At 40.6% G+C, this 19975-nt stretch overlaps 1 protein-coding gene across 1 annotated transcript in view; it reads left to right on the forward strand.

Moving 5' to 3' along the window:
• The window catches only part of LOC148302534 (dynein axonemal heavy chain 1-like), a 93445-nt gene that overhangs the window by 43070 nt on the left and 30400 nt on the right, over positions 1-19975 (forward strand). The window contains exons 37-55 of the mRNA XM_088271508.1: positions 766-920; positions 2021-2138; positions 2917-3120; positions 4302-4515; positions 5778-5940; positions 6310-6428; positions 7721-7926; positions 8472-8634; positions 9403-9563; positions 10370-10585; positions 11911-12005; positions 13331-13469; positions 14234-14396; positions 14963-15132; positions 15832-16053; positions 17337-17498; positions 18186-18363; positions 19560-19690; positions 19767-19872. Coding sequence (XP_088127634.1) covers positions 766-920; positions 2021-2138; positions 2917-3120; positions 4302-4515; positions 5778-5940; positions 6310-6428; positions 7721-7926; positions 8472-8634; positions 9403-9563; positions 10370-10585; positions 11911-12005; positions 13331-13469; positions 14234-14396; positions 14963-15132; positions 15832-16053; positions 17337-17498; positions 18186-18363; positions 19560-19690; positions 19767-19872 — 3085 coding nt within the window. The remainder of the gene's footprint in view (positions 1-765; positions 921-2020; positions 2139-2916; positions 3121-4301; positions 4516-5777; positions 5941-6309; positions 6429-7720; positions 7927-8471; positions 8635-9402; positions 9564-10369; positions 10586-11910; positions 12006-13330; positions 13470-14233; positions 14397-14962; positions 15133-15831; positions 16054-17336; positions 17499-18185; positions 18364-19559; positions 19691-19766; positions 19873-19975) is intronic.

Genomic DNA, 19975 nt, shown 5'->3' on the forward strand with positions numbered 1-19975 from the left:
AAATTTATAATAATAAAGTAATAGGAAATTTTCTGGGCAAATTCGGACGAAATTCGGACCTGGTTTCTCGTTATTCATCAATGTCGAAATTCGACCAGAACCGAATGGATTTCATCTCTGACCATTCCCAGTTCTTTTGCATAATTTTGACTTTATAGCCAATGACAATGTAAGCAAACATTTACAGTAGAATTATATCCCTTTTAGGTTATATTTCTATAATACTCTCCTTATCATTCACCGTTCACTTTGTATAATATGTACCACAAAATGAGTGATATTTATCACTTGATATTTATCATTTGATAGGGAGAGTGTTATATTCCCATACCACAAAGTCAATAATGCTTTCAATATACAAAATATATTTTTCTATATATAAATATATATGTATACATTACTGTTAACTGACAGCTCAGACACTATTTAGTGATGAGGCTTCTATGGCCTAAGTTTCTCTTTGCAAATAATTTAATAAATCAAGAAAATACTCATGGATTACGTGAAATTATAGTAACTTTAAACATAATGAGTAAATTCATTCGCAAGTAGGTATAGGCTTTAAAACTTATAAAGTTGAAGCCTGAGTAGGGGCATAATAAGAGGTATTGCATAAACCGTAGCTACTTTTTAGTCACTTAGACGTTACTTATTCAAATGGCTAAAAAAAAAATGCTTTTTACTGTCTTGAAAGATAATAAAATCTTCCATATCTAGTTTCTGTTATAAATTATTGTCCAATATCATTTTATTTTCTTTGTTTAGTGTTACCAGATATTGAAAACAGCAATAACAGCGCTGAAAGGAAAGCCTTGCCCAGACGGAACCCCCTTCACCACCGTCCATACATTCTCATTGAATCCCAAATCTATAACTATGGGACAGTTGTATGGAGAATTTGACTTGCAAACTCACGAATGGTTCGTATCTGTAACAAATACCTTTTTTATTTGATAATTAAAAGACTGTATTTGGTGTTATATGCAGGATCAAAAGAACCATATACTAATTTTAGTTTATTCTCAGGGCCAAATTAGGGGAATGACGTGGCACTGGCATGTATTTTTCGAACCTATTTTAAATCATTCTTGGGGGCTAGATAGAGTACCATGTATTTATTTTAGATAATTCTTGAGGGCAAGATAGAGTTTCATGTAGGTACCTATTTCAAATATTTCACGGGGTCAAGATAGAGTTCCGTGTATCTATTTTAGATAATTATCGGGTGCAAGATAGAATTCATGTACTTATTTGAGATAATTCTTGGTGGGAAGATGGAAGTCCATGTACCTATTTCAGATAGTTATCGGGGGCAAGATAGAGTTTAATGTCCCTATTTCAGATAATTCTCAAAGACGAGATAGAGTTCTGTGTACCTATTTCAGATATTGTGATGGCGAATACCTCCGAAGATCAACTCTCTTGATGCAAAATTGGACTTACATTGAAAGCTGTCCCACCGCATGCCCAGATCTGATACAGAAGCATCTAGGCTTTCTGTCAGATCTGCTCTTGCTAAGCATTTTTTTTTTTAACTAAGTTGCGAAATTTATTGAAAATGTGAAACAATATAAAATTGTATCCCGATTTTACTGTGAATTTACATTTAGGAGCTTTCAATATACCTGTCACTGTCAATCTAAATAAATACAAGATTGTAAGTCCATCACCAAATTTTCTAGAAGTACCTCGGTGTAGGCAGTGAAAGGGATTAGTATTTAGTTCAATTGGTCAGCTAGATCCGATTCCGACCCGACGCTGGCAAAATTGGACTTAGTGATTTAATATGTATTTATTTAAGGATACTGCCCGGTATGCCCAATCGAATTACTCGTAGTTGCACAACACACTGTTCGACCTGCCATGGTCAACCACTCATGGATGACTCTCTTCTATTGGGAACAAAACAGAAAGGACAGACGAAGTTTAGACATGGACAGGGTTGCCATCCTTACAAAATCGTAATTATACAATTTGCCCACATCACTAATAGTAATAACATATGTATTTGGTTGGCTAGGACTGATGGAATCTTGTCCAGCTTGGTGCGTGTGGGGATAGCGGCGGAAGATAAAGACAAGCGCTGGTACGTGTTTGATGGTCCCGTTGATGCTGTGTGGATCGAAAACATGAACACGGTAAGACAAATCAAGCATCACAGACATCTCAATAAATATTAATAAGTCTGGGTATATATGGGACTTACGACCCGTCATAGGCTAGTTTATAATAATTCGTAAGTGAAGAAACACAGCACAAAGATTTGGATACACCCATGTTGTGAATAAAATAACAACTGTGGATTTTTAATGTATTTTTTTATATTTTTTTTATATGTTACATTGGTCCTCTTCCGTAGTAGCACGCTGGGATACCTTACTTGAGGTCTCGGGTTCGATTCCCAGGGGTGGTCAAATAGATATGGGGGATTTTCACTCTCATATTCATTTAACATCACTCTGTACTGGTACAAGAAGCGCGGGGCTGATCACCTTGCCTTCATGCAATTATCCATCAAGATAACACTGTGTCGCTACTACGCAGTGCCCTATGCACCATTGGGTGCGGATAAAGGTTAAGAGAAAGAAAAAGAATATTGGATGAATCGCAATTGTAATGCACTATTACCTAAGACAGCGTCGGCATAGATTGTTTCACATTCCCATACACAGGACCAACCTGCCGATGGTTATGCCTGTAGGAAGAGCTACCGCTATGTTGAACAATATCACATTGGATATTGATCTGTTTCATGTGTCCGAAGGAGTTTTCCGAAGCGGGATTCTTTTACACATTTAACAAGTATTATTAAGCAGGAGTCTTCTTGCTTACTTTTTAATGTATACGCCTTAAATGTAAGTTTGTAATGGATATATTAATTATTGAATAAATTTAATTGAATTGAATTGTTTCCAGGTATTGGACGACAACAAGAAGCTCTGCCTGGCGAGCGGGGAGATCATGAAGATGACGGAGACGCAGCGCATGATCTTCGAGGTGGAGGACCTGGCCGTGGCCTCGCCGGCCACCGTGTCCCGCTGCGGCATGGTGTACATGGACACCACCGTGGTGGGCCTCAAGCCGCTGCTCAACATATGGCTCAAGACGGCCTTGCCTCCGGTACGAACATTCCCTTCATGCAATACTAAACTCCACAAATACCAATGTACCTATTTTAGATAATTCACGGGGCAGGATAGAGCTCAAAGTCTCTATTTCAGATAATGCACGGGGCAAGATAGAGCTCAATGTCTCTATTTCAGATAATTTACAGGGGCAAGATAGAGTTTTATGTACCTTTTTCAGTTAATTCACGGGGCAAGATAGAGTGAATCTATTTACTCATTTTAAATTATCTTGAATAGTAAAAATACCTCTGCCGTTTACTGAATAATAAATTGATAAAGATGTATAATAGACATCTCAACAAAGAAAAACAAGAATATGGAAGTCTGGGCATTTACGAGACTTACGACCGTCATAGGCTGGTTTAAGTGATTACTTTACACTCGTGTAACATTCACCAATTTTACCCATGATTGACAGACAACTACTCTACTCAAGTTATGTTCACTTATAATTTTTATCTTGTCTACCTGTCCATATACAAGCATGTATGTTTGTATATGTGTATGTGTGTTTATGGAATGACTTTTGATATACAGTTAAACCTCTATCTATCGTTTTTAAAGGGACCTATTAAAATAAACTATGAATGCGGGATTAAGAGGTCAATACGCAAATAGAACGACCGAGTAAAGATACCGTCCTCCCAATGTGTATAACCATTCGTAGGCTAAAATTCTAAGAAGAATACATGTTTCAGATGCAAATGCATTTATTTAAAAAAAATACAAACTTGAATAGAATTTTTAAAAATTTCTTTTGTTTTTTAACTGTTTTATTTTCGTATAGTATATTTTCGGCTTCTGGTATCGGTTACACAAGCTTTCGATAGTTTCTATCCCATCGTTGCCGTTGAATGTAAGAAAATTGGAAATAATGTAAAAAAACAGACAAAATGTATCAAATATGCAGCTTAATTCGAACGATAAATGCGGTAAATGGTGATAGAAAAACGATCGATCCGGTTTAGTTTTGTAAGAAATTAAGTCGGGATAGAAGAAATAAACGATACATCCGGGAAAACGATTATTTGATGAACGATAGATAGAGGTTTCACTGTATAGGTTTTTTTAATGTAATATGTGATGAGAATTGTAATGTACCTGCGGAGAAGCAGCATGATGGTTTGGTTAGTTGATTAGTTAGTTAGATGTCATGTTGTGGTCTCTTCTCAGTTGGCGGAGTGCCTGAAGGACCAGCTGCGGGGCCTGTTCAACTACTACCTGTTCCCAGCGCTGGCGCTATTGCGCTCGGGGCTGCGGGAGCTGCTCGGCTCTACGGACTCCTCGTTGGTGCTCAAGTTCCTGGAGCTAGTCTCCTGGCGGCTGCGCCCCCTCACGGGCAAGGACGGGCGCCCCCCGCCCGGACCGGCGCACCAAAAGAACATGGGTAAGACTACCTGACCCATCCGCATTTTACGCATCACGCATTTTTGCGCGGTATGATCGATAATCCTGAAATTATCCGGAACATTGGTCTGTATGTTCCCAACAGTTACCTAAGACAGCGTCGGCATAGATTGTTTCACATTCCTATACACAGGACCAACCTGCCGATGGTTATGCCTGTAGGAAGAGCTACCGCTATGTTGAACAATATCTCATTGGATATCGATCTGTTCCATGTGTCTGTAGGAGTTTTGTGAAGCGGCATTCTTCTACACCTTTAGCAATAGTATTCTTGCTTATTTTCTATTTAGGTTAATGTATACAATTTAAATTTAAGTTTACAATGTGTTTGTTAATTATAAATAAATAAATTGAATTGAATTGAATTGAATTAAAATCAGATGCCGAAGACACATAACCTAACCCAACCTGACCTTACCTTCCCAAACCTGATAATGGAAACCAATTAATAAGACACTTGACCTAACCTAATCTAACCTCTGAAACACTTAGCGCGTGTTTTGTTACTGCGGTGTCCACTCTGCATTCGATTCCATATCGCTTGTTCCTTTCAACAACGTCATATATCAAAAATAGTCAATTTTCAGTTGTGCATGTTTTCCGAATGCCCAGAAAATGTACATTATCCCAGCAAAAGTGTCATTTTTTTAAACTTAATATTTACCCGCTACAGGGCAGAAAGTGTTGTTTTTGCATTTTGAAGAAAAGGAATTTTTTTTATTTTTTTTTAATATATTAAATATTTTTAAAATGGAGAAAAAACATTCAGGTTTTAACTAAAAAGATTTGTTGCGCAGTAAAAAGTTCAATAGGTGGCTTGATATTTATTTTTATTACATTTCATTATATTTTTAAACTTTAAAAACGATCTCCTGTAAAATCAAGCTTTTTGATTTATGACGTTGTTGAAAGGAGTGAGCGATATGTCATGAGTCGCACATAAGTTTTATATATCATAATTGTACTGCCGATCTTTGTGAGAGGGTTTTTCCATATAGATTTGTTCACATGTGATGTGATGGTCAGTGAGCCTGGCCTCGTGCTGGGTGGTGTGGTGCCTGGTGTGGTCGGTGGGCGCCACCTGCGACACGGACTCTCGACTCGAGTTCTTGTATGTTTGCATGTGATGGTCAGTGAGCCTGGCCCCGTGCTGGGTGGTGTGGTGCCTGGTGTGGTCGGTGGGTGCCACCTGCGACACGGACTCTCGACTCGAGTTCTTGTATGTTTGCATGTGATGGTCAGTGAGCCTGGCCCCGTGCTGGGTGGTGTGGTGCCTGGTGTGGTCGGTGGGCGCCACCTGCGACACGGACTCCCGACTCAAGTTCTCGGAGCACCTGCGCGCCGCCATGAAGGAGAAGGGCGAGAAGGTGCCCTTCCCTCCGGAAGGGAGCGTCTACGATTACAAGTAATTATTTCTGTAGCACAATAATCTCTAGTAGTAATCTCTGTAGCCTCAGTATTGGAAGGGTCGGGAAGAGAAATTTCAATGTTGCTCATTGATGTTATAAAGGCAATTGAAGTGATTAACGTCTGAGATTTCATTTGTGTGAAATGGAAAGAAGGGTAAGAGGCCTATATCCAGCAGTGGAGGTCAGAGGGCTCATGAAGAAAGAAAAGAAGATATATACTGAAGCAGATGGAGTTTGTATTCTATCCTTTTAGGAGCAGTGAATGGCACATAGCACCTTTTTATTATTTGTGCAGCAATGATAAATTTATTGCATTCTTCACAATTGATTTGAAACTCTGCTCTAATTGATAATGTGACGAACAGGTTGAACGACGGCGGGTTCACGGACCTCACGGACGACGGAGAGCCCATCCCCCCCACCTGGAGGAACTGGATGGAGGGGATGGCCAAGATGATAGTCAGCCTGGAAACTAACTTCACAGGTATTATATGCTAAACTAACTCTTCTTCTTTAACTCTTACCACTCTGTTGGCCAGACATTCTGGCCCGTATGATTCTAGTAGGCAGCTCCGTGGGCCACAATGTCTGGCCCGGCGCAGGTATAACTTTAATCACTGATTTCTCTATCACCCAAGTATATTCTACCAAAAAATATTTCAGATAAATACAGTTTATCTTAATTAACATGGTCATACAAATTGCCAGACAGAGTGTCCCAAAATTAGGGAACCAAAATATTTATTTTAATGGTAGAAAAACGTCGCATTTTTTTGATCAGAGTAGCTGATCAGTTATGAGAAAAAATGGTCAGAGTGGAAAGGGTTAATTATGTATTAAATTATGTATTAAACACTGATTTTTTGAGTATAATACTCTGTATTTTATTGTTAAAAAATACATAAAAATCAATTTGGTGACAATTGTTTCGCCTAGTTATGGCATTTTCAAACAAATGTAAGTGGCTCTTCTTCTTTAGCCTTCTGTCCTCTACTGCTGGATACAGGCATCTTCCATATCCTTCCATTCGCTGCTAACAGTCAGTTTTTACCCCCCACAGCGGCTATGTCATCGGACCATCTTTTTTAAGGTCATCTAACACCTCTTTTATTTCCCAAGGTCTTAAAATTTTAGGGGTCCATCCTTGTGGGGTCTTGTCTTGCAATTATATATGTAGAAGTTCCAAAAATTTGAGTCGTGTGGTTGTCAACCATGGGTAGAATAGTGAATGTTGCACATGTGTAAAGTGATCACTTAACACTTTGCTTACTACTACACGGATCCGTGTATCTTGCGTCTAGCGCATGGTATCCGCTACACGGATCTACCGTGATCGCGCACATCAACATACAAATGTGTCAGTCTATTGCGTGCACTGCTGGCGAGAGTTGGATTTATGGATCCTTGTGTTAGGTGTAAATGGGCATATATACCACAAAAAAATTACAAAAAATGAAAATTAATTGGTAATAAAGACTCTTATTACTACTGAAAACAAGAAAAAAACTGTAATTTTGTAAAGAAATCACATTTTTTAAAAGTGTACTTGTCAACCAGCCTATGATTGGTCATTAGCCCAGACTTATTAATATACCATATTCTTTTTCATCTAAGTTGAGATGTCAATAAACAGCTTGATATTTGTGAACAAGTATTTGAACACACTCAAAATGTTTTGAATTCTAAATTTGTTTCCACACCTTTCCATCTGCTTTGGAAACGCAGATAGCTCTCTATGTTTAGTATAAAAAAATAACCGGGTTATATTATCCTCAGATATCGAAGTCCCCACCATTGACACAGTCCGCAGCACCTACATCCTGGGCTGCAAGCTGGTGAACAGCGAGTCGGCGCTGTGCGTGGGGCCCCCGGGCTCCGGGAAGACCCTCGCCGCGCGCTCCAAGCTGCAGCGGAACCCGCCGCCCAACCTCATCTGCGACTTCATCGTCTTCTCCGCCAGGACGTCAGCCAACGAGACACAGGTCAGGCAATGAGAGATTATATAGGATGTCCGGTGGCAGAATTTGGATTTGAAGTTTTAATAAAAATTAAACTGCAAACATTGACCCCACGACAATATCTGCACTGAAAAAATATATCGTTCGTGAAGTTAACAGCAACCCGACGTCACTTCCCTACATCTACATTTAGACAAAATAATTTTTGAGAACGAAGGCGATTCTGGAATGATCATGTAAACAGAATGTCAGATGACAGACTTTCACGTATCGCCCTTCAAGGAATCCCTGAAGGACGCAGACCCCCAGGCAGACCTCCAAAAAGGTGGAAAGACAGCTGGGAGTCAACATCCCAAGAGCTACAAGCGGAGGCACAAACAGATCTAGAAAAAGAAGAATTAGAAAAAAATTTAAGAAAATAAATACGCACTTCTCCTCTTTGTAATAGTTATTGAAATAAATGTTTATCCTTTGCATTTTATTTTTATAAAAATTTTAAATCCTAAGTCTGCCACCGGACACCCTATATTATTTGTTTAATAAACAAATTGAAATTGAAATTATTGAAGGACCTTATTGAGCTGAAGCTGGAGAAGCGCAGGCGCGGAGTGCTCGGGCCGCCCATCTCCAAGAAGCAGGTCTTCTTCATAGACGACCTGAACATGCCGGCGCTGGAGGTGTACGGGGCCCAGCCCCCCATAGAACTGCTGCGCCAGTGGATGGACTTCACAGGTATGCGCAAACCCAGACGGTTAGTGCCATGAGTGGGGAATTGCTCAAGCCACACAGTAATGTACCACATATTTTCGTATGATACATTATCACACTTCAGTATTCAGATCGTTGTTCATCAACCCCGACCCTAATTATACTGGCAGTCTGTCGCCTGACCCTCAGTATACTAATCACAAGTAACCACATACCCAATTCTCATCTGTACAGTATTTTTTGGCGTCTCTCGCGCTCTACCAAAAATAAGCAATTAGAACGCTTATAAGCGTCTCCCACTCTCTACCAACAGTTTGTTGAAGACGCTTTTAAATGTTTCCCACAAACAATGTTTTAAAATAGCACATAATAATAATAGCCAAAGTACAATACGATTGGATGGGCAAATGGTTAAATGTAAAATATTGACGTCTCAACACAGGTGAAGAATTATAGATTTGAAGAAATTTTTTTAAAAAATATTTTTGAATTATCAAATTTATTTTCGAGATGTCGAAAGATTGATCTAGATATTGGACATTTAAAAATAACACTGGACAATTGGTACTATTCCTACGTTTTTGACATCTCAATATAGATGAAGAAAAATATGGAAGTCTCATGATTGACAACAACACTACTCAAATTTTGGAAGTTGTTTATATCCTATGTACTGTATACATCCTAAATTCATTCTGTGTACCCTGTAAATTGTGAAATTATCTCTATGTTCCATGCTGTTTGAAATTATCTGTATGCTCCAAGTTGTGTGAATTTATCTCTATGTTCTAGGTTGGTACGACCGTCGGAACGTGGGCGACTTCAGGTTCCTGGTGGACATGAGCTTCGTGGGGGCCATGGGGCCCCCGGGCGGCGGCCGCAACCCCGTCTCCATGCGCCTGCTGCGACACTTCCACTACATCGGCTTCACTGACATGGGCGACGAGAGCAAGGTCACGAGACTTGCTTGTTGTTTGAGAGTTGCATAGTTTGACCATTTTTTTTTAGCCATGAGGTCAAGGAATATTCCGTCTCTTATGTCACTGCGACCATATTAGGTCTATTGTGACCTCCCTCTGTATCACAGCTCACTCTCAAGACCTACATGAGTCATATAGCTCACGACCTGTCTTAGTGATAGGAGCTTCTGCGAGTGAGCGATTGCGTCACAATTATAGAGAATATGGTTTGGTGTTTCGTTATCCTCCATACGAAATCTGCATACTGGGGAGTTATGTAGTCCAATTTTCGTCATGTCCTGTCAAGGTCCTGGTTAGGATCCTTTGTTTCTTGTTAAGCTTTAGAGCTTCTGTGGTGAATTTCCGCAAGTACCCCATGATCAGTTCCTTTGCGACTCATCCCTGAGCTGTTGGACCAGATTTCTTGGATTTCTTGACAGTCCATGCACCATTTTTTTAGGCTAAACTTGATGGTGCTGAGTGTCAGTCCGCACACGGGCTCAGGGCCCATTGGTGGCCTCTCAGCACTATTTGCCCATGACACCACAATGTCCGGGTACCCAAACCAGCCTTACCGCTTTTTTCTCGCCCAGGCGGTTTAGAACCTGTATGGATTCATAGGTTAGTTTAGATCTTATCTCAACGGAGCCTAAGGCCTTAACCGCCACCTGACTGTCCGAGAGGATGTGAATCCTAGTGTTCCTTATTAAATTATCCGAAATTATTATTATTATATACCAATATTGTTGCCACTCTCTTGCAGCCTTTTTTAGAGCACAAACCCCTTATATTGTCAACAGCGGGAGATATTTGGCACGATCTTCAAGGCGTGGACGGACAAGACGGTGGGGTGCGCGGAGGCCCTGGACGCCGTGCTGGCGGCCACGCTGCAGGTGTTCAGCACCATCGTGGCCGACCTGCTGCCCACGCCCGCCAAGAGCCACTACACCTTCAACCTGCGTGACCTCGCCAAGGTCTTCCAGGGGCTGCTCATGCTGGACCCTACCTCCGTAACGGTGGGTACCACACATTATTGTCAGGCGGTTTTTTTTTCATCAACCTGACCCTAGTTAAAATGCCAATTAATGTCATATACTAATCACAAGTAAACGCAAACCCAATTCCCATGGGTACAATGTTTTTTGGCATCTCGCGCTCTACCAAAAGTAAGCAAATATAATGCTTATAAGCATCTGCCGCTCTCTACCAACTGTATTTAAACATTTTAAATTAAAAAAAGACGCTTTTAAGTGTTTTCCCACAAATGGTGAATTGAAAGGTGTCTCAACTTGGGATGAAACACCTTTTTCCATCTATTTTTGCAATCTGGTAGTGTCTTGAATTTTGTCCCTTATGCTCGTAGCATAGTTTAATTTCACTTTTAATTTTTAATTCTAATTTTTTTTTATTACATTACTTTTAATTGTTATTACTCTTTTTTTTTAATCAAATTTCTATTATGTTTTGAATATTGAAAGCATTAACTTTGTGGATCATATTGATATATTATTTCGAGAAATAAAAATACTTTGTGTTCTGATCCACTCACATTTTTATTTAACCAACTAGTTTCGGCAACAGGTTATTGCCGAAACTAGTTGGTTGTTTTCATATTATTTTTTGACATCTCATCAAAGATGAAGAAGAATTCTCAAAATTAATAATAAAACCCTTATCCGCACCCCAATGGTGCATAGGGCACTGCGTCATATAAACGCAGTGTTATTTTGATCGTTTACACATGAAGGAAAGGTGATCAGCCCTCCGCTTCAAATACCAGTCCAGGGTAATATTGAATAAATATTATAGTGAAAAAATCACTCATATTTATTCTTACCCCCCCTGGGAATCGAACCCGGGTCCTCCAGAACGGTAGCCGAAAGTGCTGACCATTACACTACGGAGGCGGACATATATTATATATGTTTAGTAATAAATAAACCCTGAAGAGGGCAACAGGTTGTTGCCGAAACTAGTTGGTTAAATAAAAATGTGAGTGGATCAGAACACAAAGTATTTTTATTTCTCGAAATAATATACAAATTTCTATTTTTTATTTCATATAATTACATAATATTATGTATTTAACCTGCACCTTCATTTGTTTCTGTAAGTTTGTTGTGTTCTCATCTAATTGATGAAAAACATTCAAACAATTTGTATTGCACTGGATTTCATTTCTTGTAATATGTTTTTCATTGTTTGTGAACCATAAATAAGTAAAAAAATTTAATTAAATTAAATTCTTAGTAAAAAAACACTGCGTGGCCCCTTGCCTCAAACGTTCACTTGATGTTTACTACTTGCATGTATACTACTTGATATATATATTTACTTGCAGAGTTGGGAACAAATTGCCCGGCTGTGGCATCACGAGAACTGCAGAGTGTACCAGGACAGGCTGGTCAACAGCGCCGACAGGACATGGTTCGACAAGTAAGCCAACCTCAATGATACCTTCCTTAAACAATATTTTATCACGGAATAATAAATATTTGGTTTGAACCCAGTTACCCGTGGAGCAAAGACAAGTTGGATGTGTATTTGAAGTTCTGACAGGGGATTTAGCTAGGTGACAATCTTTGGGACTTCATTTTGAGTCCCCCTACCTCACGGGAGAATGTATCTCCCAAAAACCTTTACAGAATTTGATAGATCTATCTTTCCTGATTGAGCAGGTGCTGTAACATAGTTAAGTAGATGCTAGACTGAGAAACTGGTATTGCGGGTTCGATGCCCTCCAATTTAGAAATTGAATTCAAGCAATACTTATTTTCCATTGTTCTGAGTGTTTGTGATGGCGCTACCATTGCGTTTACCACAATGAGAGCGCCATCTATTGAACATAAGAGCAACTGAAATTTACTCATGGCGGACAGCATGCTTCTTTACAGATGGTGTCACTCATTTTTAAGTATTTTTATTTATTTTCAATTACATTGAAAACAAATAAAAACTCATCAAAGATGAAGAAGAATATGGAAGTTGACGACCGTCATAGGCTGGTTTAAGTGATCACTTTACACACGTGCAATATTCACCAATTCTACCTATTAATGACAACCATACTAATCCAATTCTTGGAAGTTGTATAAATATATATACCAATTAAGAAACTTTGTTCTTGAATCACTAGAACTTCACTGGAGACATTTATGGGTCTGCTTAGTGAAAAGAAGCTTTTTTACTAAGCAGAAACTCTTATATTAGTATGTGAGGTCCGAATCCTGGATTTTAATCACATACATGAGAAATGCCAGAAAATATCATTTTTAATTTTTATTATTTTAGATTATAATTTGACCAGTTAATTTATTTACAACATTTCGAATGTGTCCAAATACTTGTTCACAAATCTGGATTATCTAGGAGTTAATGAAAAATAACTCCTATAATTGGAGATGATCCATATTTCTGAACAAGTATTTGGACACACTCAAAATGTTGTAAAATGTATTCTTTTGTATTTGTATGTTGTTTTTAACCCTTACTGGTCCAATGTCGAATCTCATTCAACATTGGACCAGTAAGGTTAATTTTTTTCCTGTTAGGTCCCATGTCGGATGTTATTCGACATTTTTTTCATCATTATTACTATTTATTTAAATTCCAAGCTTACAATTTTTTCACTCGCATCTATTTTGTATCAACAGTATTTGGAGCAGAGGACAAAAGATTTTTTCCAATTGGAATGTCTACCTAGATTATTTTTTAAATTTTGGGGGACTGGAAAGCGTTAATGCGTTCTTTCACTGCTTCAGTTTGCTGCGCAGCAAAATAAAAGACCTCTTCAACCTCGACCCGAAAGCCACTCTGGGCAGCGACATCCTCCTGTACGGAGACTTCATGGACGTCATGAGCGATGAGAAGAAGTATGTCCCCATCACCAACTTTGACAGCGTACGTGAATTTTGAACTTTTCCCTTTGTTACATGACATTCCTACTTTGGTGGACACTGTATCGTCATCCATGAGTATTGTACCACCAATCTGGATGGAGAAATCAATACTGTTGACACTCCCAGTTATTGACACTACTCAATAATACCTGAAATTCTTCATCATCTTCTTCTTCTGACCCTTCTCCGCACAATCAGTAATAAGCTGGACTGGTACTCAACACGCTAAGGATGGGAAAGGTATATTTCTACCCGTTTGTTCGAATGATGCTCAAGGACGGGAAATGTATTTTTACCTTCTGGGACGGCCTCATTTCAAAGTCAGAAAACAAGGAATTACATATTTGATGCTTTTATATGAATATTATGTACCAATATCTCTGTTAAGGTCTCAACTATATGTACACAATTATCAAATCCCGTCACTAGCGGTCCGCAGGCGTAAAAAACACCTGTGTGTTTTGAAAGAAAAAATGTATTAAGAAAGAGAAATATTAAAAGTAAAAATGGGTTACATCACACTTTATTCCCCTTTATAATTCTTATCCTTACTCAATATATATCTTTTTCTTACCCTTATCCCCACCCAATGGTGCATAGGGCACTGCATCGGATCGACGCAGTGCTATGGTAATATTTGTCGTAACAATATTACCATAGCATAACGAAACTAGTCGTAACAATACAATACTCGAGTGGTAAAAAAAACAAGTGTTTTATTCATAATTTAAATGAAATCGTGTGAGTTTGTCGCCATCTGTGTAGCTGGAAGAGGTTCTCCAGCAGTACATGACGGAGTACAACACCATGACCACGGCTCCCATGAATCTGGTGCTGTTCAGCGACGCTATCGCCCACATCTGCCGCATCTCTCGCGTAGTCCGGCAGCCCATGGGGAATGCCCTGCTCCTCGGTATGGGGGGCTCCGGTAAGTGGAACTAGCCGAACCTCATTATTCATTCCATTTCTGCTTTCAAAAGCTGAAATGCTGAAAAATTCTTCATCTCTCTGAAGGGTAGTACAAGAGCATAGGGCACAAAATTCCAAACCCTCTTCGCTGGGTTGCCGGTCTGTGAGGTATCTTGGGCACTACGGTCTGCCCGGCCCGACCAGTGACAGAACCCACTGACCTAGCTAAAGGACCACCTAAACCGCCTCGCCTGTGTCACCGGGCTATGGAAGTATGCTTGTGCCGGAATCAACGCGGCGAGGATGGAGGCGCCTTCTTTCCCGCTCGGCCTCCTCTTTCGCGAGCATTGTTGCCCTCGCGAACTTCTCCCAGCTGGACCAGGAGGACGCGTTCTGGAGCATGGAGGGGACCATCTCCATCAGGGAAACTCGGGTCCCACCAAGAGACTCTTTTGAGCTCCCTCCTGAGCAGGTCCCAGGAGGGGCACTCAAAAATTGTGTGCTCCGTAGAGTCCTCGCCGGAGTCACAATGGCTGTTCCCTCCTTGACCTAACCTAACCTAACCTAACCTGATGGGCTCTCCAGGTAGGCAGAGCCTCTCCCGCCTGACCTGCCACATGGCGGAGATGAACTTCTTCCAGATTGAGGTGACCAAGTCCTACAGCAACTCGGACTGGAGGGACGATATCAAGAGGGCCATGATGAAGGCCGGGCTCGAGAACAAATCCGTCATGTTTCTCTTCTCCGACACGCAGGTTAGGAATCTCTTCTCTTTTCTCTTTTTGACACCGCTTTGGGCCAATGCGGTGTCAATTTGATCATCAATCATATAAGGGAAGTAATGAGTCCAACCCCCTAGCCTAGATTCTTAGATATTTGTTAAATTTACAATGGTCTTCATTGGGTTTTCCTGTTCCGAGGGCACATATGACTCATTTTATTAATTTGTTGTTGGTTATTTGTTTATTGGATTTCGTGTCGTCCGGCCATAGATGGCATGGCCGAATGACACGATAAATTTCGTATCTACGTTCTTAATCTAATCTATTTTACAAATAGTTATTTAATGGGTTGAATAATGGGAGTACATGTATAAAGCTTTATTGTGAAATACTAAAAGTTCCTTTGACCAAATGTAATGTGTTTGTTTGATATCTTCTTCTTTTAATACTTGTATGCACTCAATGGTGCATAGGGCACTGCATCATGTTTGACTAAACCATTGACTAAATATTGAGTGAAAAATGACATACATTTTGGCCACCCTAATGGGAATCGAACCACGGACCTCTCACGGACAGATTCTTTGATATATGAGTGTAATTTATTGATGGGATACAGATGGTGTAAGTGGAAGAGCTCAGATTGAAGGAAACACACTTGTTTTATTACTTAATCACATGGATGGTACATTATTTGCATTTATTTGTGGGATTTTTGTTTTCTGGCAACAGATCAAGATGGAGTCCTTCCTGGAGGACATCAACAACATCCTGAGCGCGGGCGACGTGCCCAACATCTACCAGGCGGACGAGCTAGACAAGATCTACATGGCGCTGCGCCACCCCGTCATGGAGGCCGGCCTGCCCGTCACCAAGTCCAACCTCTTCTCCTACTACCAGAAGCGCATCCGCTGCAACCTGCACATGGTCATCTGCATGTCGCCCATCGGAGAGGTACAGGACCCAGCTGCTGCTACTATTACTGCTACCATCACGCCACTAGGCAGAGAGGATGGAACGCCACACTCTACACTCCACGCTCGCTCTTCTATCCTGACATACATTCCTCGCCTCATTCACATCCATACATCTAGTCATACGTGACCTCCGATTACGCAGACTTTTGATACCATCAGGTTTTAGGTTCTAGATGATCTGAAGTTTTTCTTCGGCGGTCCTCATTCTGTTCACATTCCCCACACATATTTTCTTAGTCACTTTCTAGCTATCCATTCACTACACATGTCCATACACCTTGAAGAATCTTTTCAATTATCCCTTGTTGTATGGAAGTGAGGACATCATGGATTGCGTGGCAAAACTCAAATGGCAGTGGGCAGGACATATAACGAGACAGGATCCCACAAGATGGACCCCAAGAATTCTATGATGGAGACATTGGGAGAGCAAAAAAAGTGTTAGAAGGCCCCAAAAGAGATGGTCTGACGATATTGTCGCTGTGGGGGGTAAAAACTGGCTGCAAGCAGCAACCGACCAGAGTAAATGGAAGGAAGGGGAAGAGGCCTATATCCAGCAGTGGAGGTCAGAGGGCTGATAAAGAAAAAGAAGAAGAATAAGTATGGAAGTGAAGCGTGGAGTTGGCAAAGGTAGGCTGAAATGAGAATGTGCAGCAAAATGATGTATGATAGATGTTCAAATGGCAAAATACGGAAAGAATGCAAGGCGTTATAAGCGTTATCTATCGAATTGAGGAAGGTGTATCAAGATGGTTTGGAAATATGGAATGAGTGAGTGAGGGAAGAATGGTAAAATAAGTGCCCTTGAGGTAGTATTTTATGAAAATGCCGGTGTATAATTTATCCAAATTTATTATTAAAAACAAATTTGTCAATCAAATGATTTTGGAAATAGAGGCAGCTAAAGATCAAACAAAACTTGGCATGATCAATAATTTCAAACACTTGGGCGTAGACAGGTCACAATAATCGGTGGCTATATATGGGATTTATTTATTTTTAATGTTTAAGAGACAAATAATGTTTTCAAAGACAGATTGGTGTGGCATTCTATTCTCTCTGTGCCTACTCCTGTGGAGAAGCAGCGTGATGGTCAGAACCTAGAACCTCTGATTCAGAACTCATAACACTAACCACTGGACCAGGACCCAACTGAACTTTGTTGTTTTTATTAGTCCCAACTTGCCCAATATTAAAAACTGAGAAATTGCTGTTGTACTTTCTCTTCCTCATCCTTATTTATTTATGTGTACTCCCCAGATATTCAGGTCCCGACTGCGGCAGTTCCCGTCGCTGATCAACTGCTGCACGGTGGACTGGTTCTCCGAGTGGCCGGATTCGGCCCTGCAGGGCGTGGCGCGCAGCACCCTGGAGGCCATGCCCGACCTCAGCCTGTCCAGTAACCAGCTAGAGGGAGTCGTGGTCAGTACACCGCACACTCTGCTCCATCAACCACTTCATGGTGTAGTCCAATCCGGCACTGCAAAAACACTTAACCTCAGAACATAATGGTATATTCCAATCCGGAACTGCAAAAACACTTGACCTCACAATATATGAAAATGTATCACTTGTGATAGCTGAAAGGGTTCTTAGATTTTTCACGTTTCTCCACTGCTGGATGTAGGCTTTTTCTAGTTTTTTTGAGATTTTTCACTTTTGGGCTTTTCCAATCCACTTACTACCCGCGACGGAGATAATGTCATCGGCCCATCTTTTCTGGGACCGGCCTATTCCACTCTTCATGATCATTGAAAGGGTTAGCCTTCTATAGTGATGAAGGCACCTTAAGGATCGAAAAACGAATTTTTAGGCAAGGAAAAAGACCAAGTTAACAGATGTGGCTCAAAAAACCGCAGAACTAAAGTGGAAATGGGCAGGTCATGTGACACATGTGTCTAAAAAAGGTGCTTGACTGGAGGCCTAGAAGTATAGGTAGGTCCCAGACAAGATGGTCCGATGACATTAGAGCACTGGATGCCTGCACTGGAAGAGAGTCGCGTCCAACTGAGAACTGTGCAAGTCCAAGAGGGAGGCCTTCGTTCAATACTGGACACGAGAAGAGGGCTGAAGTAGTAATGATGAAGATATTGACTGGTTTGGTTGCAGAAAATGTGCCAGTTTGCCCACCAGAGTGTGACGCAGGCCAGCGAGCTGTTTCTGCTGCAGCTCGGCCGCCACAACTACGTGACGCCCGCCTCCTACCTCGAGCTGCTCAATAGCTTTGACGTGCTCTTCACCAAGAAGAAGGGGGAGATACACAAGCAGTACAAGGCCCTCAAGATAGGTAGGTAGGCGGCCGGCGAGTGTGCTGCCATCCAGGTTCCAATGCGTACCTGCTTTCAGTCCATTTACCGCTGTAGGTAGCAACTCTTATTCCTTGCTCTATCCCAATTTATCATCTTTGTATACTGTTAGGGTCAGTTCTCCTGGTCCTGAGGTTGTAGGTCCTTCTATCATATATGTCACCTAGGCCATACCTTCCAATTATGTTATCTTTCTGTAGCATCCATGATTTTTTTGGTCTAGATGTCTTATGAGGAAGATCCATTGCAATAGCCTGGTTTACAATATGTTCAGGTTCTCTATGTCCTATGTGGCTATACCATCTCGTTTGCCTTTCCTCTACATTACTTTTGATGTCAGTTACGCCCAGGCTTCTACGAATAATAATAGAATATGTTATTACACCAAAAAAATCTCTTTCTTGAGAGAGATATATTTGGTCATGAATCATGTACAATATTTTGTTAATTTACAGCAGTTTCCGAGATCAGCATAGCCCAATTTTGTCATGTAACTGCATGAAATTATACTTTATTTCCACAGATGTCAGTAGTATGAAGAATTCATCATCATCATCATCATCAAACCCTTATCCGCACCCCAATGGTGCATAGGGCACTGCATATAAACGCAGTGTTATCTTGATCGTTAACACATGAAGGAAAGGTGATCAGCCATCCGCTTCAGGTACCAGTCCAGGGTGATATTTAATAAATATTAGAGTGAAAAAATCACTTTTATTTATTTGACCCCCCCCTGGGAATCGAACCCGGGACTTCCAGAATGATAGTCGAGCGTGCTGACCATTATACTATGGAGGTGGACGAAGAATTAAGAATTAAGAATGAAAAATTAGCCATCTTTTAAGCTAAAAATCATTAAAATGTTAAATATTTGATCCAAGGAAATATTAGTTTAAATCTTATGCTTTCAAAAACTATGTGTAAAGCCAGGATAACGTGATCCAAGGTGTCACTTGTGCCAACTGTATGTCAAGTGTGGTATAGGGTAATTGGGGTGTCACAGAATGTGTGTCAAGTGCGGGATAGGGTGATTGAGATGACACAGACTGTGTGTCAAGTGCAGGATAAGGTGATTGAAGCTTTCACAAACTGTACGCCAACTGTGGGTAAAGAGTTGATAAATAAATCTGTATATCTATTTCTCTAAATATGTTACCCTTTGCCTTGTTACCAGGTTTGGATAAGCTGTATGAGACGGAAGGAGATATAAGGATTCTTCAGGTGGAACTTGCCAAACTGAAGCCGATCATGGAAGTCTCCGCCGTGGAGATGGGGAAAGTCATCCAACAGATTGAGATAGACACGGTGAGATGACAATTTTTTTTTTCTTAAGTCCAAAAATTTAAAATGTATCTAATCAAACCCTGTATTTTCTTTTAAGGCCATTGCGGAAGAAGCGAGAGGGCATGTAGAGAGGGAACAGGAAACAGCTGAACGGATAAAGAATGCCACAGAACTACTGGCCGCAGATGCACAGAGAGATCTCGGTTAGTTTAACAAGAGATTTGAATTACCTAATAATCAATGGACCCCAAGAATTCTACAATAGAGACCTTAGGAGAACAAAAGAGGTGTCGGAAGACCTCAAAA

The sequence above is a fragment of the Brachycentrus maculatus genome, unplaced genomic scaffold, assembly GCF_059751285.1.
Source record: "Brachycentrus maculatus isolate JH-2025_06_01 unplaced genomic scaffold, ASM5975128v1 h1tg000442l, whole genome shotgun sequence".
NCBI lineage: Eukaryota > Metazoa > Arthropoda > Insecta > Trichoptera > Brachycentridae > Brachycentrus > Brachycentrus maculatus.